This window comes from Vidua chalybeata, chromosome 4 (genome assembly GCF_026979565.1).
Source record: "Vidua chalybeata isolate OUT-0048 chromosome 4, bVidCha1 merged haplotype, whole genome shotgun sequence".
Taxonomy (NCBI): domain Eukaryota; kingdom Metazoa; phylum Chordata; class Aves; order Passeriformes; family Viduidae; genus Vidua; species Vidua chalybeata.
In genome coordinates this window covers 68935138-68957791 of record NC_071533.1, presented here as the reverse complement: position 1 = coordinate 68957791, position 22654 = coordinate 68935138, and the positions used below count along the sequence as shown (strand labels likewise).

Genomic DNA, 22654 nt, shown 5'->3' with positions numbered 1-22654 from the left:
GCCAGATTTTTTGGAGTATTAGCTATAATATATGCACATAATTTATTGGTGGAAAAGTTCTGAACTCTCCGGTGAGTCACCTTAATCTTTGTTCTTATCACTTTTGGATTGTTCTAAAATAATCTTCTGTGCCTCCTGCACATAAACACGTTGAAAACATTACTTTGGAAATAACAACTTGATGGTAGCAAACAAAAAAGCTGCAATAATTTCCTTTGATGAATCCTTACTATTTTTTTTAAAGTTTATGTTGCCTAGAGGATTTTTCTCTAACTCTAAAATTTTGGGTTTTTAACAGACTGGAAGGAAGGAGAAGGGAGACCCACTCAACATTGCCATTGACAAGATGACCAAGAAGACACGAGACCTTCGGAGACAGGTAAGCCCTGCCTTTGATAATGTTTCCTGATTTTCCAAGGAAATCATTGCTTTCCAACTTGAGGCTGGTTTTGCCACATGAGGAGGTGTAAAAAATTGGTGTCCTCATTTAGATATGGCCCTACATTGCACATGACATTAAGCAAAGTAGCAGCATTTCCTGTGACAAAAAAAAAAAAAAAAAAAAAGGAGAAGGAAATACATTCCAAATGCAACCCCCAATGGTCTTTCCATGTGGGAGGGGAGGCAGATTGTCCAGACCTTCCCTGCCTTGGCAGCTCAAAAACCCCAGTCATAAAAACACTGGCATATGTGCTTATTTGTGTTTTATTTGAATACTCTCGCTGGAGTAACAGGAAAGATGAGCAGAATATGAAAAGGCAAAATTGTAAGAGTAAAATATTATCAAGAACTTACAAGGTGCTGTATTAAATAAAGATCCTGTGAAGATGCAGAAAGTCATAATAAATAACAATTTGGCCAGAGAGGTGGATGTCCCATCCCTGCAAGCACTCAAGGCCAGGTTGGATGGGTCTGAGCAACGTGACCTTGTTGAGGATGGCCCTGCCCGAGGCACAGGGAAGTGAACCAGATGACCTTTAAATGCCCCTTCTAACCCAAGCTATCCTATGATTTTATAAATAACTGCAAAACCTAGTTTAAACCATAAATTTTGGCTTTCTTCTGTTACATTTATCATTGTGTTTTGTGATAAGAAAGAAAGATTAATTCAAAAAGCTTGAGATGGAAAAGAAGTGAAAGGAATTGGCAACCAAAAGGGAGAGGTTTCTGTTTACAACCTCAAGTTAAGGCAGGACAGATTGCCTCTTTTTAGCTCTTTTTTCTGCCTTTGAGATGATCCCAAATCTGCATTTTTTAATACAAATTTAACAATAATAATAATAATAATAATAATAATAATAATAATAATAATAATAATAATAATAATTCTACCTGGCCTCTGTGAAAATGATCCCAAATCCAGAAAGCCTGCCAAACCAAGTAAAGATTTAAATGTATCTTCAAGCCCCTATTTGCAGCACGATTGTTTTGGAAAGAGTGGCCCCTGTAGGCATTTTGAAATCCGTGCTCTGCACTGCTAAAACTCAGCTCATTTCAGCTCTTCCTTCTTAACCTTTAGCAGACGTGTTTGAAGATCTTCTCAGAGCTTATTTTGCCAAATAACAAACCCATTGCAGTGGACCTACAGACAATATGAATCACTGAGTCTCCTATATAAAGCCTGGCATCACATCTGCTGCTCAGCTAATGACAGAAGAGAGATCTCTGCTGTTCTGACCTCCAAATTTGTGGGATCCTCGGCTCTGCAGTGGAGCTGGGACCATGTGTTGCCTCCCACCTCTGTTCTCACTGCTTCAACGAAGTAGCAGACTAACACATGAGTGAGTTCTGTGTGAGGCTCTCAGCAGTTGCCTGAATTACTCATCCCTAAAGCCAAATTTACTCTGAAACGTGATATAAAAATGGCACCTGTCTTTAATAAGCTGTGTGCTTCTCATGTGTATTCACCCTTCTGCAATGTTCAGCCTCAGAGAGGTTGGAACTCTGGATGTGGGAAAAGTGAAGCACAGATATTGTATTTTCCTGCTTGGATATGAAGCTTTTAGTACAGTTTCTGGTATTTATGGAAGTTAATCACGTAGGTATAATGTTTATTAAATTGTGGCAGTTGCTAGTAAACTAATCAAGATTAAATCATAATTGTGCTGGGTTTTGCACAAACATAGAGGAAGATGTAGTCTGCTTTCAACAATGTGCATTCTGACTGTAAATCATAATCCTTCAGAATCATGATCAGTGTTCTGCTTCATCACATTAATATAATCAGCAGAGTACCTGTGTGTGGCTGCCCAGACCTGCCTGCTAAATTCCAGAATGTGAGGGTGTCACTGAGGGCTTGCTTTGATGGCTGGGGAGAGAAGCCTGAAGATTCAGAGAAATGAGCTGCAGTGGAGGTTACAGAGTCCTGCTGTTTCAGTCTTTCTATTCTGGGAAAAATCATTGGAGAGACAACCAACTTTGAATATCATCATGCCTTTTGTCTTAATGAATCCCTTTCTAAGCTTGCTTTTCAGACTTTGGATGTTTAATGTGAACACCATAAAATAACCTACAGAGGCGCTTTGGTGATGAAAAATACAAATATAGATAAATAGATAGAATTTTTTTTTTCTTTTCCAATTGGTAGTCAGGCTCCCTTGCAAGTCTTCAGTATTCACTCATCTAAGACTGATATTTCATTTTCTCCCCAGGTCACTTAGCTCTTTATTTCTGAGATTTGATTTCATTATCTGCATAACATGCAGACATGGGACATGATTGTGGATGGAACACACGGTGCTAAAATTCCACCTCACAATTCACAGTCACTTCAATATTTCTTATTCTGATGGAGTTACCTCTTTTAAACTTATCATTTCAACTCTCCTGGGAATTGGGAAACTATTTTGGAGATCTAATTATATGCCTTATTAAAAACTGCCAGCAAGAACATCAAGCTAAGTCAGACTGAGCAAGTTCTTGGAAGCAGACACACCTCACCAGCTCATGGCTTCCTGCTGCCATTCCTCTCTGGATTTTCATGGAATCACAGGGTGATTCCAACACCCTGCCATGGACAGGGACACCTTCCACTGTCCCAGGTTGCTCCAAGCTCTGTCCAGCCTGGCCTTGGACAGTTCCAGAGATCCAGGGGCAGCCACAGCTTCTCTGGGCACCCTGTGCCAGGGCCTGCCCACCCAGGGAACAATTCCTTCCTAAAATCTAACCCAGGCTCCTTTGTACAATTTAAACAAGGAGCTACTGGAGAAGGTCCAGCAGAGGCCACAAGGATGATGAAGGGTCTGGAGCATCCCCCTCATGAGGAGATAGTGTAGAAATTGGGCTTGTTTAGTCTGGAAAAGAGAAGATCAATCCATACAAATATTTCCAAGGCAGGGATCACAGGATGGTGCCAGACTGTGTCCAGTGATGCCCAGTGACAGGACAAGGACTAATGGCCATAAACCAAAACACAAGAAGCTTCTCCCCAATGTGACAAAGAACTTTATGTTGAGGGTGGCAGAGCACTGGAACAGCTGCCCAGGGAGGCCGTGGGGTCTCCCTCTCTGGAGACATTCCAAACCCACCTGGACACGTTCCTGTGTCACCTGCTCCAGGTGACACTGCCTTGACAGGGGGTTGGACTGGATGATCTCCAGAGGTCCCTTCCAACCCTAAAATTTCTGTGATTCTGTAACCCTGCCCACTGTCAATTTAAAGCCATTCCTGCTGTCCTGTCACTCCATGCCCTTTCCAAAAGTCCCTGTCCAGCTCTCTTGTAGTACCTTTAGGCACTGGAAGGTGCTAGAAGATCTGGAAGCCTTCCCTTCTCCAGGCTGAATCAGCCTTTCATTTTGAACAAGCTGGAGAAAGAACTGGATCTGATAAGAAGTTGTGCCAATTGGCAAGATTGAGGATTTCTTTTTCCTACTAGTATGCAAGCCTGTAGTTTAAAAAAAAAAAAAAAAAAAAAAAAGGACAAAACCCAAAAGGTAATAAAGGCATCTTTCCCTGTGTGGTACAGCAAGCCAGGCCAACAGTGAGTGCTGGTTGATTCCAATTCTTTTGTTAGTTTTTCCTCCATAGGAGGAAAGAGAAACACCAACCCAAGAGTTCAAATGCTACAGGCAACCCCAACAGCTGACATTTCGAGCCTCGCAGCTCTGGGGTGACACTGAGAGAGAGAAAGAGGCAGGCAGGACACACCAGAGGGTTTGGTCACAGCACCTGGAGGTGCAGCTCAGCCTGGAGCTGCGTGAGCAGAACAGCAGCTGCTGGGGTGTCACTGTCACCAGCACTGCTGGGGTGTCACCAGCACTGCTGTGCTGTCACTGTCACCAGCACTGCTGGGGTGTCACCACCACTGCTGGGGTGTCACTGTCACCAGCACTGCTGGGGTGTCACCAGCACTGCTGTGCTGTCGCTGTCACCAGCACTGCTGGGGTGTCACCACCACTGCTGGGGTGTCACTGTCACCAGCACTGCTGGGGTGTCACCAGCACTGCTGTGCTGTCGCTGTCACCAGCACTGCTGGGGTGTCACCAGCACTGCTGTGCTGTCGCTGTCACCAGCACTGCTGGGGTGTCACTGTCACCAGCACTGCTGTGCTGTCGCTGTCACCAGCACTGCTGGGGTGTCACCAGCACTGCTGGGGTGTCACTGTCACCAGCACTGCTGTCCCACCTGCTGGCCCTGCTGCCACCCCCGTGTCCTGTTCCAGCTGACAGCTGAGCTGCTTCGTTCTGCACGAGCCACTCGAGGTGGAATAACCAAAACCATTTGTTTTGCCCTAAATACCACCCATCTGTGCTGCCATTACAGCAGCCTGCCTGGATTGTTTCATTTTTGCCCATTCAAGGCTCCTGCGCCTCCAAGTGGAAGGAATTGGACAGAAATAAGATTTCTTTTTCACCACCAGTTCTCAGTTTATACTGGAAATTATGCTTTCATACAGCTGTTAAGGTGTATTCATCCAACTCCTACAGACTGATGTTTATGTTATTAATAAAGCTGTTTAGAAATACTGCATGAAATAAATTCTCCACAGAAAATGATCATTTTCTTAAAAAAAACTGGAAAACTTCCAAAATGATCCAGAAATTTAATTTTTAAAATTAAAAAAATATATATATAAAAAAAAGAAGCCTGAGATTGTTGAGAAGTCTAGTGTGGATTTTTTCCAGTAGTTTCCAGTTTTCACTTTGAAAGTTATTAATTTATTTTTAGCTTAGCATTGCAAATACAAATATTTACACATGAATAATTGTTAAAAATGAAACCCTCATTTTTACAATGGCCAAGGAGATTTTTCTTTGTTTCAAAGAATTTTGCTAGGTTTTAAATTTTCATATTTCATCTGAAAGTAGAAAAAGTAAAAAAATTTAAAAATACTGTATTTTTTCTTAATGTGGGATTTCTGCTTCTCCTTGCAGTTTTAGGCAACAAAACTTCATTAAAATATATATTCCTAGAAACTGTGGAGTAAAAAGACCTGAAATATCTGAATTACCAATTGCATTTTGCTAAATACTATTGAACATTTAGTTCTGACATCTTGGGTTTTCACTTTAATGGAATAGATGCCTAATGGACATTATTTTACTGTTAGAAATCTAAGTTTGGGTGTGCAAAAAGCAAACATATTTGGGTGTATCAAAATGCAATTTTTGCCACCTGATTATATTTTTGTGGCCTTTATGTGTTGTTGGGTACAATCCAGCTCAACCTTTTGGATGGATACACAAAAAGCAGAAAAATATCAGCATTCTCTTAGTAGCTGTATACAGGTAATAGCTAAGGTGGTGATTTTGAATGTGGAAAAAAGAATTCTTCACACCACTGTGAGGCCAAACATTCCACTTCAGCACTTTTTTTTTTATCAAAAATGTCCTCTTCTCAGATTGTCATTTCCAGATATCATCCTACAAACCTCTGAGGAATCCATATTTTGTGGACACAGGACTGAAAACCAAAATTGTGAACACCCGAATTAATAAAATTCTGCTTTCTCTGGCCTTGTACTGTCTGTTTAGGGCTTTCTACAGCAATAATCTCAGGTCCTTGATTCTCATGTTTCCTCTCATTTTCTCACCCCTGCCATTCTCCCTGCTCATTCCTCATTCCCTGAGGGTGACTTGTTACTCCAGGTGAAATGCAGAGAGTGATGGGCTGCTTTTGGCTCCTGCTCAGCTGGTACCTGTGTGGGTACTCTGGCCAGCCAGCTCCTGACTTCACATAACAAAGTTCCCTCCACAGGACACCAATTTGGGTCTCTCTTCTCCTACACAGACAGTTTTCTTTCCAACTCCAGCTATTCACCATCTTTAAGACATTTTCTCTCTGTCAGATGGTTTTAAAATTGGCCAACTGATTAATATGTGTTTGAAAAAAAATTTTACAAAAAGGGCATATTTACTGTTATGAGCATCATTCCCTCAGAACACCAGTCCAGAGTATGGTTCTGTTCTCCTCTGCAATCTGCAACTGCAGTAACATTGATATTGTATAACCATAGCAGGTTACTATTCTTAAATAAACCCTTTATGTGATTTTCACAGTGCCACAGAGCTTGTTTTCCTGTATGATTTCCCAAAAAATGCCTTTCAGGTTTATCTGGGGTTTGTCCTTGTTACTGGTGATTTAATGAGAGCTCCTTGGTAGGCTGAAAGCTGTAAGATAGGTTTCTCCAAGATTTCTGCATTGGTTTAGATGAGTTTTCCCTCTTTCTGATGGGTTAGGATTTTGATTGCTTCTTTTCAGTGTCTGCTTTTTCTAATAGCCACCATCAGTGTCCTAGGAATGGGGACACACTTTGGGGTACTCAGGAGCAGGTTTAGGCATGAACTAATATTAACAGTGACCATGTTGTGGTGTCTTTCTACCAGGCACACACTCTGCAAAAGCCAAAACTAAAAAAAAAAAAAAAAAAAAAAAAAAAAAAAAAAAAAAAAAAAAAAATCCAGGTCATATTTGCCCTTTTTATACCTCCAGTCAGTTCTTTATGTATAATGCAGTAAGTACATCCTTTCACATGACCCTTATCTATATTTGATCAGTCATTTGCATTCCCCTGTGCTAAGATGGGATCTTGCAAATTCCTTTGTAAGACACTTGGTGGACTCTGGGCATGATTTTCATCAGCCTGTTATCAGCCATATTCTCTAACATCCCTCCCTTCAATCTACAATTATTATATTATATTTTAGCCACAGAATATCCTGAGTTTGAAGGCACTCACAATGATCATTAAATCCTTGACAGCACTGTTTCAGTAGCTGCATTAGGCTGCAAGTCAAGCTTGCAAAAGCCTAAAGTTTGATGAGACAAATACCTCCTGTAATTTATTTGTGCAGATTGGGTAAAAAAAAAAAAGAGCTTGGGGACAACATCTTGATCATACTCAGTTTTTATGAACTTCATAGGTCTCTGAAAGGATTTGCAATTTGCTGTCCTTTGTTTAATATGGGTTACACCAGTTTGAACTAGATCTCAGGCTTCAGCATGTTCTTAGGCTTATTTATCATCTCTCTCTTCCTTGAGCAGCAGTGTCTCAGTTTACTCTTTCTGTTACTCACTTCCACGTAGATTAAGTTGTATTGCTGTTTATGAATGCTATTTAGGATAAAAAAAAAAAGTTTAGCACTTTGAAGCCTGCCAAAAATTGGTGTAGACTCTAGAAGGATTCTCAGAATAAAAAGCATGAATATTAACTCATGGAATTAGACTGGCAGGACACTTAAAACTGAAAGAATGTGTTCTGTTGGAACAGACTTTATCTCAGCTAACCCATACAATGTCAATTATATCATGGATAGACACTTAGATAAGTTTTCAGTTTGTGGACGTAAATCTCTCTCTTCACAGAATGTAAGTGGTTTGAGGAAGACTTCCTCCAAAAGAGGAAATCTTATCATCTTGTTATTGCAGCAAAGCTGCTGTCTCACAGCCAGACCAGATGACTTGCAAATGCTGCAGGGAGGGCCAGCAGCACCTAGAAATTAAATCTTGGTGCTCTAAATCATGATTAACTGACTTATTTTTTTTGTTTATCATCTCTTTACTGTGTTCTGTGAGGATAAGCAAGACTTAGTGTCAAGTTTTAGAAGAATAATCTGAAGCTCAGAAAATAAAGTTGCTTCTGAAGGTGAAGCTGCCTCACTTGAGGTATTCTGTGTTGTACCAGAATTAGGAGGTTCACAGCATCTGAATATTAAGATATAAGCCCAAAGGAAGCATAAAGGTTCAAAAGGCAAAACCCAAATCTTTAGTGGAAAACAGTGAACCCAATTCTAATCAAACTTAATATAGATGAAATAACAAACTCTTTTCAGCTTCCCAAAGTCAATGAAGAGCACATCCAAAGAAATAAAAAACTCATAGTGAGGGTGCAGGGGGAAGAGGAAAAAGAGAGCTCTGAACATTCACACCAGCTGATGTCAGTTATAGAAATCAGGTGGTGATATAAAGAAGTGGATTTCCTTCAGCCTCCCTTACAGTCACTGGAGAGTTCATCTCTGGAGGGTGACTTGGGGTTTCCAGGATGTGTTTTGTATAAGCTCTTTATACAAAGGGAGTCATGAACAATCTGATTTCTAATTTAGGCACCCTAAAGGCAGATTTGTGTGAGGAGTCCTTTGGCTTTCCAGCTGTCCACTAGAGCCAGCTGACAGTGCAGCAATCAGTGCATTTCTGGGGGGGCTGGGGAAGTGTGTTCTCCTTCTGTGATTAGCCCTTTGTTGCAAACAAGAGGACATTGGGTAAGGTTATAAATCCTGAAGGGAGCTTTTTTTTAAATCCAAGATCTGTATAATTTAAAATAAGGGAAGAAAACAGAGAATGAAATGGCCACAGACCTCCCCTAGCTCACATAACGCTGTGCGAGTTTGTAAGAGTTGCTGCACTGTTCTGAAGATGCAAAACTTCATGCAAGTGTGAATTAGTACAGAATATCCAAGGAGGTTGTAACTTCAGAATTTAGTCTTTATTAAGATTTATTTTGCAAAAGCAGAGTTGAAGCAAGGTCACACTTAAACAGATGATCCACAGGAGTCTGTGCTGTATTACCAAGGAGGAGTTTTTGGCTGTTTCCAAGGAAAAGTGCAGTGTTATTACTGAGATTGCCCCATTCTGTTGCACAAAAATACATCTTGACAAAATGCTGGCATTTTTTAAAGGGAGCCAGCCACAAATTAATCTAAAACTCTTTGAACCTAAGGCCACCTGTGGCATCAGCTCTTGCTTGTGAGAAACTCAGCACCTTTTCTTGTTGCTTAATAGATTTGATTTTCACCTGCAGTGACTCCAGTGCTCTTGAATAAGGAAATCTGGCTTCCCAAAAACAGACTATCAAATGCTAACACAGATTTATTTCTGTGCCAGGGCTACATGTTTATGCCTTGTATTCTATTTAATAGGGGTGCACTGCATTGTGTGTAGCTCTTTTCTAGATTTGTAGTTGTTTTCTAGGTACAAAGGTGTTAGGCTGGGCTCTGGTGTGATACTGGCTTAGAAGGCAGAGGTAGCGATGCTCCACTTGATGAAGTCCTCTGCTCTTCCAGCTTCCACTGAATTTATGAATATTATGTGAATGGCACCAACATGGTCTGAAAGGGCTGTGAGCCTCTGGCATGCTGATCAATACTTCCACTTTTGTCTGCTCCCATTGGGTAGAATAACTTGTGTATTTACTTCAGGAAAGGACTTATGGTAGAATTTTCAAACATCTAATCTAAAGAATTAGGGAAAATGCACTGTTATTTGAATTACAATCAGTAAGGATTTTGATTTGAACTTCTTTGAACGCACAAATCTTTGTCTCCCTCAAAATGCACTTCTAGGTGTTCATCACTGTGACATTGAGGTTTTTATGGTGCTCTGAAGTGCTTCAGGGGAAATGGAGAGTGCTTTAATACTGCTGATTTACTCTTTCAGGTCTGCAGTAATTTCCTTACTGCCTAATTATAAGGCTTGGTTTAATTTACTCTACACATAATGTTTACTGATGCACATATGGTGCCATATTTCAGGAAACTATGCCCATATCAGGTAGTTTTGGGTAAGGCTGCAGTGTGTAACAGTTTCATCAAACAAAGGAAGTTTTGAGCTGCAACATAATATTCATGATGGATTATTTTTTTCTGGCACAAGCCACTGTGTAGTAACTGTGGCTGCTTTTGCTTTTTGATATAGGGACCTGATTTTTTTTTTTTTTTTTTTTTTTTTAACTGAAGTCACTTTAAGTGAGCAGAGGGTTGGCCTTTCCAAGTGCCTTGAGAAGAATTAGGAGGCAAAACTCAGTGACAGCTCTATTGCATTGAAAGAGATTATTGCACATAGTTTGTGTATTATTCCTCAAATAATTCCTCGTAAAACCTCAGATATTTCAACAAATCTTTGTGTTTAAAGATGCTTACCTCTCTAATCACTGCAGTGGAATAAGTATGGAGTTTTTTGACATCTTTTTGATAAAAACCACTGTAAATGTGGGAGAAGCTCAGTGGAAGTGTATCATGTTGCTACATTATAAATAAAAATACCCACAAACTGGATCAAAAAAAGAGGCAAAAAACCCACCAGAAATGTATTTCAAGAGACTTCTGTTGATAATAGTTTTACATAAAGAAGCTTTCACTGTTCTGCAGTATCTATCATCTTGAGAATGATCTGTAGTCACATCAGCTAAAGGCACTTGTAGAAGTTTGGATTCATAACAATAGCTTCAAATGTTAGTGCAGTGGCATGAGGTAGGGAGCACTATAAATGTGGAGGAAAAAATAGTCCTTTTCCAAAGACTTCTCTAATTCCATCTTCCTAATGGCTTTATGAGCAGTGCCAAAGTACATAGAGTTTAATTGCCAAATGGGATTTCAACATTACATTTGTTTCTTAATTGACATTAATTTTGTTCACTAACTCTATTTCGAAGTGTTATGAAATATCTTTAATGTTATGTTCTACTTGTAATTAAGCAACCAGATACAAAAGGTTTGTTTCCAATTCTTACTGTGTAAAAAAATACTGCAAAGGAGAAGAAAACAAAGCATAAGTGAAAAAAGAAAAAAGACAACAAAAACCCCAACAAAACAAGCCCGAGAACAAAACCCAGACTGATCTCACTGCTGTAAGGGCTTTTTGAAAGGCATGGGTAATAATTGATAGTATCAGGTATCAATCATCTCTGTGCATGGGGCAGGATCCGCTGGTGACTTTGAGTGACTCTTGGACAAGATGATGAGAAATCCATTTCTGCAGCACACAATCAATTTTTAATCTTGTTTTAGCCATTGTCTGGCACTTCAACAGACAGATCTACCCAAGAGCTGTCATCAGCTTCCACTGGGCTCAGTCTCTAGGTCTTGGAGAAGCTGAAGACAATATTTACTATGCCAGGCTGTTCATGCAGCTGGGTCAGGTGGGACTGCAAATGGGACACGTGTGACATTTATTGTATTAAACCTGTAGGGCTTATGGGATCTGACTGCTCACAGAGAGGATAACTTCTTTAAGAGTTTTCGTAGAAAATTGCCTTCCCATCTTGACCAAATAGCGATTTCATCTCCCCAAACCAGCTTTTCCCCTTTTATTTATTTAATTAATTTATTTATCCCCTTTTACTTTATTTACTTTTCCCCTTTTATTTTATTTATTTACTATATTTTGATTAAAAAAACCCATAAAGATCCAAAGCTCTGCTTGATTTAAGTATCATTTCAACAGGGCCTGAGACAGTAAATGAAGCTACACAATAGATTGTGGTTTTTAGTTTAATCTTATTTAATCTTATTTAATGTATTATCTCTATTCTTCCTCATTATCCTCTTCCTTGTCCCACCATTTTTACATCAGACTCTTTAGGTTTGCAGTTTTGGTGACATTTTTGACACTTTTCAGACCTCTTCACTTTTTCACAAGGTTAATTTTCAAAGTCTTATCCCTTTTTTTTCTCTGCTTGGATAACCTATAGGTTTTTTCCCTTCTTTGTTCCTACATGCAATTTCCTATTCTGCAATTTCATCCTCCCACATTCACTTTATCACAATTCTACCCTCTCAGGTCATACAGAATGCAAAAGTTAATCACTGTCTTTTCACTTCTGGGTTATTTTTGACTTTCCAAATGCTTTTCACTGTCTGCTCACTTCCTACCTGTATTTCTGGTTTTCCCACATTTTTGATGAGAATCTCTGTATACTGTCCTCTACCTGTTAATCCCCTGTATAATTCTTTATTTTTTAGAAATAATAAATATTTAATAGAATCCCAGCACTGCCATCAGAGTTGGGTCTTTATTGTTCTATCCAGACACGGAAGACAGAGTTCATACCCTAATAATCCTCACATGTTTGGGGGGTATGTGGTTATCATTTCCCCAAACATATAAATTTTTCTCTGCTTTTATGTAACTGCACTAATATTGCTAGCAAGCCTGAGGCTTCTCTCACTGAAAAATGTGTTTTTGAAAAAGCAGTAGAAAATTTTTCTGTCATGAAAATTGATAAGCCACCCACCTTAGGCCCTCAAAAAAACTCAGCAAACCAACAAACAAATTTAAATCAATGGGTTTAAGTACCTTAAGTACCTTAGCACTTGGTGACTGGGTTCTTCCACGCTTCAGGCCATGAACCATTTTGAGGAATCCTTTGTAGTGGTCTATGACTAGAGGAATGTTCTTTGTGTGTGTTTCTTACACTCTTCCAAATTTTCGGTCAAAAAATGTCACTTCAACTTGCTTTCTGTTAGCAAATTCACCCCAAATCTTTTCCTGAATATGGCAGCTTCTCTGTAGAGAGAGGAAAGCTCACATGTGGAAAAATATATTAAGAAGTTCAAACTAAAAGAGAGCAGGTTTAGATTAGCTATTAGGAAGAAATTGTTCCTGTGAGGGTGGGCACAGGGTGCCCAGAGAAGCTGTGGCTGCCCCTGGATCCCTGGAAGTGTCCAAGGCCAGGCTGGATGGGGCTTGGAGCAGCCTGGGGTAGTGGGAGGTGTCCCTGCCCATGGCAGGGGGGTTGGAATTGGGTGATATTTAAGATCCAGGCCATTTCATGATTCTAGTCAGAATTACCTGTCTTTGTAACAGCGTTTCTTCCTGATTTATCTTTGATCCAAATCTTATTTTTTTAATCTATTCCATAGATTGGTAGTTTGAGTGTCCAAGTGTGATACATGTTCTAAATAGTAGTCATTTTGCTGTTTAATCTGCCAAGACACAGCTGGTGGTGTTGCTGTCCCCATCCCCCAGGTTACCATTCTTTGGTCACATCCTATGTGACACAGTCTGCAGAACTGACTGAGACTTTCTCTTTAGCACCAAACTGCAGCAGCTTCTAATGGTCACTGCCTTATTCTCCAGAACTCAATTTCACAGCGTATTGGAGGTGACACACCTTAAGTGCAGTGGAGAAGGCTTTATTTTCATCCCTTTCAATTGAATTAATGCCTGTTTGGGAGCTCTCTGCAGGTGCAAACTGGAGCTGGGTTGCAACTCCTGTTAAATGGAAAACTGTGAATAAGGTGCTCCTTGGTAAACTTTTGTTACAGGCAGCTCTGTACTGCCAGGCTTTATAAAGTTTAACAATCTGTTGGAGTCATTAATCTCCCGCTGTGGCTTTACCTTCCAGTGGCAGGATTAGACATTTAATTCTCTACTAGACTGTAAGTAGCACTGAGACATTTTGGTTCTAAAATTGTTATATAGCCATGGAAAACATCGTTTTGGTGGGCATTTAACCTCTTTGAGCTCAATTATGGCTGTGAACTGACAATGATAAAACAGCCCTAAATGGTGCTTAGAACAGTAGAGCATGATGCTATCAAAACCAGCAACTTGACTGTGCACCATAAACTGACAAAATTGACTGAACTGGAAAGGTATAAAATCTGCCTGTGCACCATTCACGCTTTCAAAAATATTTGCAAGTCTTGATGTTTTCCTTCTATATTTTTTGTTGATGTGGCAAATTTATTAATCTGTTAGCTTTATGTACATTAATAAGGTTTTGTCTCTGACAAAATGAATTAAGCAAGACAAGCAAGACCTTAATTTAACATGCTTTCTCCTCTAATAAATGAAGTTTCACGTGGTGGAATTCTTGCTTTGAATTCATCTCTAAATTAAAAATCCTGTGGGGGGAAAAAAACCTAAAACGTTGTCTTACAAGTAATAGTGTGTGTCATAATATTTACATCAGAACTCAGCATAAATTAAGGCATTGCAAAGGCACTTGTTAATGCAGGTGCACGAGCAAAGCCCTGGTGCTGGTTTTGGAATAAAACACAACAGGCTTTTGCTGCTTTCAGATTTAAGTCACAGCCTTCTCCTATTCCCTTCTGAACTGACATTACCTGTATGAAACTGAAATCTCTGGGTGCACAAGCCATCACTTAGACTGGATTTTGTTGCAGTATGCACAGGAATACACAAGATTGCTTTTCCAGTAGTTATTTACCTTGATGAATAGCCCTAATTGGATCAAATAGACTGGTAATGGTGAGCCAGTAGTTTTAAATGTCTTGTCTTGTGCCATTAATATTACCTTGTCATGTATCCATTTGAGCTCTTGGATGAATGTCTTGCCTTCATACTGCTGTCACATTTAACAAATGATTTTGTCAAGTCATTCTTTACAGCTTGTGGTGAAGGATGGGAAAATTTGTGGTCTCCTGCGTACATAAAACCCGTTAACTCTACCTTTCAACTCCAATGCAAGGGCGTCCTATAACTCAGACAGCAAATTCCTAAAGAAATTATAGTGCCTGTTTACAAGAGGGGCCAGAAATATTCTACTGACATCTATGATTAACACAGCAGAAGAAAAATAGAATGTATTAATTTTGTGCTTATTAAACCTGTGACAGTCAGAATTCAGATTCCTTTTTTTCAGCTGCTGCAACTATGAACCTCAGAGTACAACACACAGTTACCATTAGAAACGAGGTATCCATTTTATTCATTCACTTCGATTCAGAAAGAGCTCTGCTGTATATTTACTATGGTAAACCCCAAATTGCTGGTTAGCTGATTCTTTTGCTGTCCTTTTTATTGATTTCTGGTATGTGGTTGTAGGCTGAAGGTATTTAACACTGATGAGAATAAGCTGCTTACTTGAACATCCTGAGACTGCTATTACAATTCCATGGGGCAAATTGTTATAACCCGATCCATAACACCACATTACCTTAGATTAAAAATTGAATTGCTTGTTCATTGAATAAATACAAGCCTTTGGAACAGACCCCTCCTTATGGCAGGATACAAACAGGAAAGTGTTGGTGCTCATTTAGCATTTAAAGTAAGGGTTTTTTAGTGCAGTGGACAGTAGGTTTTCACTGGCACATACTGAACTTGAGCAAGTGGAATTTTTTAAGGATCTCTCACTGAAAATGAGCTGGAAGCCACATGGAATTTTTAAAAGCTTCCTGTGTTCCTTTGGAAATGCTACCATTTGGCCTTTTTTGATACAATGGGCATCAAAGTCTAACTATGGGTACACAAATAAGGCATCTAATCTGGAGTTTGCCAGCAAGCCCTGGGAAATGGATGTCTGCAGAGAGAATTATGCAAATCTATGATGCACCTTCTCTGGCGGTATTTCTCCCTTAATGCTGGCTATAAGTGAAACTATTCATTTAATAGGGAATCACAGAATATCCTGAGTTGGAAGGGATCCACAAGGATCATAGAGTCCAACTCCTGGGTGTCCTGCACAAAGCAACCCCAAGAATCCCACCATGTGTCTGAATTCTTAAGTTAAATTTTATAAATACTGACTGGAAATCTATCAACCATAGAATGCAGTGCTGTGCTGCTGAACTATTCTCTGACACTGAGCATCTTAGAACATTTATTCTTCTTTTTCTTGCAATGTTTTGATGTACTTGGAGCAATAGTATTATTTATATCGAGATGCTACCTATGAAAACTATTCATGGATCAGAGTCCCATTGTGTGAGATGCTGTGCAAATAGACCCAAAGCATGGTCTGAAAGAGCTTTTAATGTAAGAATAAAATAAGAGTCAGTAAGTGGAGAGCAGCAGATTGATGGGAGAAAAAATAAAAAGTACAAGATGGAAATGTAATAGGTGGTAGCAAACACACAGCAGCTTCCAAACTGTTGGCAGGTCTCTGATAGATGATTCTTTTCTTCTTTTTGTCTTCTTTCCTCCCCCTATTTGTATGTGTTACTGAGTTAGCTATTCTGAGTGCCTTTAATCATTTTGAAAGTGGAAAAAAAAAATAACTTTCCAGGTTGAATCTGTGTAGAATTAATTTTTAAGGAGAATTGAGAACTGCTTAATATGTTGACTGCTTCAGTTGTGATGGAAATAAAATGAATACCTCCTACGAGCACAAAGATGCTATTTTGCTTTGCTTGTTTTTACTGCACCACTCAGGGAATGAAGGGAAATATTCAAAGTTAGCTTTCTACTTATTCAAATAGAGCTGAGAATTGCTGTCATCAAACAGCAAATGCATCTTGGATTGTGTGTTTGCAATGTCTGACAATAGCGCGGTTTTCAGTGTGATTGGGTGTTTTGATGGCACCTTGTCTAGCTAAAGCTTTCTTGTCTGGGCTGCAGAATAGAGAAAATTATCTCTCTGGATGTTTCATCTAACTAAACATGCATGATTTAAGGAGACTAATGGGTAGCCAAGCCTCTAGGCTGAATAGCTCCTAGCTTCTGTTTGAGTCCACAGTTTTTCATTCTTAACAACCCAAAAGCTGGAGAAAAATATAATCAAGATGTTTCTGATCCACAATCCTACAGAGCAATTATGCTTCCAGGAAGAATTATTTAAGATTTCAGTCATCTTTCTGGCTGTCTTTCAAATTTTGTAGAAGTTTGACATTAATGAATGGTCATTAGCAAGGTGGAAAAGAGGTTAGTGACATCATTCTTGCAGTAATATTGTTTCAAATAGATGTTTATATGGACTAACAGGTGTTAAATCTTCAGTAACTTGTAAGGCGTTTTTTTCTTCCTTTAGAATAAATTGTAATATGTTTTCTAATCTGCCTGGAAAATGCTAAAAAGGTTTTCTGTTTATACTTCTTGAAGCTATTCAAATGGGAATACAAAGCACAAGGCATCTGCTACACAAAATATTAATTATTGCATGGAATACTATTCACTGGAGGAATTAGAGAAGGCTTAGAAATATTCAGGCTAATATTTTTTAATGGTTGCTTGGAGTTAAGCTCCTTAATCCATATTTGGCTTTTTAGTGAGCTGAACTGTTTTTTCAAGTAGTGTGGAGCTTTCAATTCTCATCAATTTGCTATGTCTTACACAAGTTATCACCATTGTTCTGTACAGATCCGTTCAGGCCAGTAGGATTAGGTGTATGTCAGCACAAATCCCAGGAGAGGTTTGCAAGTTTTAATTTTGAGGCCCTTAATTTTAAAACTTGAGGCCCTCAAGTTTTAATTTTGCTCGCAGGAAATATTGGAGAAAAGAAAGCAAAAAGTCCAAATTCCCACATAATGCTGCGAGATGCAACACAGGGAACACAGACGAACAATGGGAATGTGTGCTAATAAATGTCCTTTATTTACTGATCTGCTGTCCTTTGCCACAGCTCCGGAAGGCAGTGATGGATCACATATCAGATTCATTCCTGGAGACCAACGTCCCACTGCTGGTTCTCATCGAGGCCGCCAAAAGCGGGAACGAGAAAGAAGTGAAGGAATACGCTCAGGTCTTCCGTGAACACGCCAACAAGTTGGTGGAGGTAAGTGACCTTATTGACACAGCCAGATTTCCATCTGGCACCTCCAGGGGAGGCAGGAAAAGTTATACAGGGTGAAATGTTAGAGGTGTTGTTTCAAGAGTTTTGGTCAACTTTTTGCCGGTGATCGCCCTGCAAATGTTTGGATGACGGGCAGAGGAACGTGCTGTGGTTTAGTGGTTCATGAAAGCAATTGAGCCTGTTAGAAATGGGGTTTCCAGCAGTTTGTCAAAAGACATGAGCAACAAGAATTAAATTTCAGTTCAGCTTCACTAACAGTACAATTGAGCTCAATGTCTATTAAGCAAAAAGCCAAATCAGTGCTTCACTGTCTGGTCCTGGCCAAGGACTGCTCTAGACTTAATTATTAATTAAAAACTGAATTAAAAACCAAAATAGGGCAAAGGACCTACAGAGAAGGCACAGCCTTAATAACATATATGGTCTTGAAAGGTCTGTAGTTCACATATAAATATATATATATATTTATAGTACCTTCTCTTTCTGAAGAGACACACTGTAAAGTCAACCAGTGATAATTACAAGTCTTCAGGGGTGATATTGAAATAGCTTTATTCTACCATGAGGAGTATACGATATAATGATTGAAACCTTGGATACTCATGGAATGGACATCTAATAAAATTATGATGTTATTTCGGTTTGCCTTCAACAGGCCAAGAGGTATGAAAAGTGATTGTGTTTTTAAAGAAAAATGTAACTCAGTGACTTGCTCCATAACATTGTGTGGCATTTTTCTGTACTAGCAATGTTTTGAAGGCTTTGTAGCCCCTTTGCAACATATTTTCTTGTCACACAATGTGCTATTTAGCAAAAGGAAATGCAATTAAGGAATTACTGATCTGACAGGTACTGAACTATACCTCTGAATGTCTTGTGTAAAAACAGGACTCTTCCTAATTCTGTAGAGCCTGAGCTGAGGCAAAGAGTTTGGTCTTCTTGGTTAATATTGACTCAATCTGGATAGTTCCCTGATAAAATAAGTCTCTGGATGTCTTTTTACAGTGGGTGTGTGTTTTCAAATGTTCTGGAGCATCTCATTCTTGCCAAACAGGGAGTCAAGGTACCTTATTCTGCTTTGGAAATCAGGTGTTTGCTAAAGTAGTTAACTTGTAGGTGCCTAAAGGAAGCTCTTGGGGGTGTAAAATTCCTGTCCAATGCTGAATCCAGTAAGGTTTATTGCTGTTGTCTGCAAGAGGATCACAGGGCTGTCAGCAACCTTCAGTCCCAGCCCCTGTGTATATGCAAAGATTTATTGCTGCCTCCTTGTGACTGGAGCTGTGGCAATGAAAAAGGAAATAGCTGGTAGGTGTACAAAGAGAGGAAAAAAAACCCCAAACAAATGGAAAACCCCTCCACAATGTTTGTTCATAGTTATAGTGGCAGTGAAGTTGTAGGCTTAAATGCAGTGAACATATGTGGGGTTAGTGTTATAGCAGTCACATCCTCCACAGATTTGCAGAAAAGTGTTGCAATGACAGGTCTAATAGCATTATTAAAAAAGTTAAAAATAGCTAAGTAGATATTTTAAAAATACCATAAGTGGTAATGGCATAAAAGGAGGAAAAATACCTTTTAGGGGTGTAGTAAAAAAAAAAAAAAAAAAAAAAAAGCCAAAAACTCCCTGCCAGAAAAGCCCACAACTTTAATGGGAAGAAGGAAGAACTGCAATGCTGTTAAACTGTCAGGGAGAGAATTTAGGTTTATTCTTAGGAGGAAATACTTTACTGTAAGCATGGTGAGACCCTGACACCCCCAGAAAAGCTGCCCCAACCCTGGAAATGTCCAAGGCCGGGTTGGATGGGGCTTGGAGCAACCTGGGGTAGTGGAAGGTGTCCCTGCCCATGGCAGGGGGTAGCACTGGATGCACTTTCAAGACCCTTCCAACCCAGGACATTCTGTGATTCTATGAACCCAAAAAAAAGAGCACAGTTTCAATTATTTAGTCTTGGTTTTACAAGCCTAACATTACATTAGATTTGTATTTTAGACCAAACTGGAGGTTGGTTAATGATTTTCAACATGTGGTTAGCTTGTACCCCACCAAAAAGCAACAGTGTTGGTATCAATAGATGTCTCGGGGCTAATACCTAATATTTTTATTCCATTTAGGTTGTTCCAGACTATTAGAAGCAGATTCTTAATTGAATTCTGTATGTCTGTGGCTTGTGGGTGCATTCTTACTTTTTTCCAAGGATTGGTTCTTTTAGGTGGATCTTGCCCTTTTAGTAGTAAGAACTATTTCTGGTTCAGGTAAAAAGCATCTTGAAGAAATGAATTTCTAGTGCAAGTGAAATTTTTAACCCCAAATTTCAAGTTCATCAGTCTGCAGAAGCAAATACGTATTTGGAATATATTTCTGTCCCTTTTATACTAGATTTTGCACTTCAAATAGTTTCATCATTTTTACTTACTGATGCACAATGGAATCTTAGCAGATGGACTTCTCTCGTTTTGTGGGTCAAGTATCTTGCAAATAGTAAAGTGTGGTTTAAAGATGAGCCATAATCAAGTGACTATGAAATGTAAGATGCTTTCCCAGGCACGGGGCCAGAATTGCTTGCTAAGATATGCAAACACAGCTCTGCTGAAATGCGTGGAGTTGCACTTGCTCGTGGTAGAGGAATTTGGCACTGCCAGTTCAATACTTTGAAAAGTCTGTAGTATTAATCATTAATTTTGAAATCCGAATCTAAATTTCTTGGATGTCCTACCAAGCTCAATAGATAGCCTGTCAAAAGGTCAGGAAAAAATAATACATGCTTTAATATTTCTTTACATGAAACCTGCATTTTTACATCCTGAAGGAAAAAAAAATTACACTTCTTGATATTTGTTGAATACAAATGGCAGAATTTTCTCTGCATAGCCAATACATTTTTAAAAATATATTTTGTCAGCTTGAGCCTTGAGGAGGTTAAGTTTCTTTTATAGTCCATATTGCAGAATATTTAAATCTTCTCTCAAAAGCCATTTTCATTATATAATATTTTCCCTTCCCTACCTCTTACCATAATATTGATAACAACAAAGATGGATTGTCATTTTTCGAGACATTCACTGACAGCTAGATTTGTCTATGGGTTTTGTTGGAAACACAGAGTGAGGTGTCACTTAACTATAATGTAAATCATACAAAATAAATCAAATTGTCAGACAGATTCTGGGTGTAAAACACAATAATACAATAAAACAGAATTTAGATGGGTAGCTCTTTTCCTTGCAATGGTTTTTCACAGCCATTTCTCAAATTTTTTTCTGCCTTCTGAAACTGAGGTTAGAGAAATCATGGTGTCTTTCTGGGTCATGATCTTTTCCTCATGAATCCCTTTATGTTTTTAAAGAAATTATCTTCAATGGCTGAAAGTAAATGCCTGAGTTGTAATGCCAACTTCAGCTGTGACCTTGGGAAGTCATTTAACTTCTCTACCCAAGCACCTTCATTAGTAGCATAAGGTTAATGACAGATAATTCTAATACCTACCACACAAAGGCACTTGACTGATAAATCAGCTCAGACTTATTCAATGCATCTATCAAAGCACTATAAGGAAGCTAATTAATTAATTTTCATTGTTTTGTTTGCTAGAGGTTCCTTGGTTTAACTGTTGGTCGTCTGGACTGTTTCATGAAAAATTAAATTATTAAATCTAACAGGTTTTCCTGGTGGATGAAATTCAGCATCCAGTAAACTTAAGAGCCATAGTAGCAGGCTGTTCAGTTGGAATTCAAATTATAGGGGATTGGATCAGACCTTCCATTCTCAAAAGGATGGGTATAAGTCCAAGAGATTTCTAGTAGTTGTTTCAGTTTGGGGAGTTGTAATGCTTTTATGGAAATGCTTCATTTTGGTGAAGTGAACATTTACAAGAGTTAAACTCAGTTGCATTATTCTTATTTCCAACAAAACCTGAATGAAGGGGTGTGTTCTTCTTCAGTATGAACTGATGAAGCACCATATTTAAAGCACTTAAAAATGAACTTCTCAAAGTCCCTTACTACTTTTCAATAAATTGATTTTTATGAAGAATATTTTGGACCCACATGGATCTGTCAGTTTCACCTTATACAAAATTAAAAGATTTCTGGAGACATGACAGATAATCCAAGTTGTCTTGTAAGAACACCTGGCCAGTGAAAAAACTGAGTTAGGCAATGGTTTATGGTGATTTAAAGTGGATATAGTGCAAGCACATCAATAGTATCATAAGGTTGGATGGTAAATTGTAGCAGGTGAAATCTACCAGCACCATTCTGGTTTTGGTTTATAGTCTCTCTGTCCATTAAGTTTGCAGAAGCCTTAATTAATTTTCCCCATGTAATTGCCACTTTGAATAGGGTGGTGGGTTACTTTTGGGTGGTTAGGGGCTTGGGACTTCTTGATTTTACAAAAAAAAAGAAAAAGAAGAAAAGAGTTTGAACTTCTTTATAAGACACAATGCAGGCTACCTTTAATTTTCTAAGAATTGTATTATTTGGAGCTCCCTAATTCAGACTGATTGTAATCTTTCCCATCAGAAATGTGGAAACAGATTTACATGCTGAAGACAGGAGGGGAGAAAAAAACATTGTCAGTGTGCACTGCACACAAAACAAGCAGCTGGCCCTGCTCAGTGACACCTTCTTAGCTCACTTGGTAATGAGAGAAAAGGGGCAAAATTGTGAAAGAAGATTTTACTCAGGTGGTTAACAATGGATTCAATGGATTTAATCTCAATTTACATCAGCATTAACAGTATTTTAATACTGGGGTTTTTTTTATTTTTAATACATTTTTTTTTATTTTTAATACAAAACCCAGTATTTTTTTCTTTCCAGAAATAGCTCTCAGAAAACCACAAAGGAACACAAAATTAGACTTTCTTCTAGGGAGTGATGATCATCTGTGTAACTCTGCAATGCACTTGAGGTCGATGAAGTGCTGGGAGTTCACATGTGGCACTTCAGCTCCCTTCCAGGAGGCAC

General features: G+C 38.9%; 1 protein-coding gene across 18 annotated transcripts in view; it reads left to right on the top strand.

Annotated features, from left to right (window-relative positions):
- The window catches only part of CTNNA2 (catenin alpha 2), a 459487-nt gene that overhangs the window by 343721 nt on the left and 93112 nt on the right, over window positions 1–22654 (top strand). For all 18 annotated transcript variants that reach the window (XR_008430399.1, XR_008430402.1, XR_008430400.1 and 15 more), the window contains 2 exons: window positions 299–379; window positions 17519–17671. Coding sequence is in view for 10 of the 18 variants with exons in the window: in XM_053940057.1 (XP_053796032.1) it covers window positions 299–379; window positions 17519–17671 (234 nt within the window). In the remaining 8 variants the exon portion in view is untranslated. The remainder of the gene's footprint in view (window positions 1–298; window positions 380–17518; window positions 17672–22654) is intronic.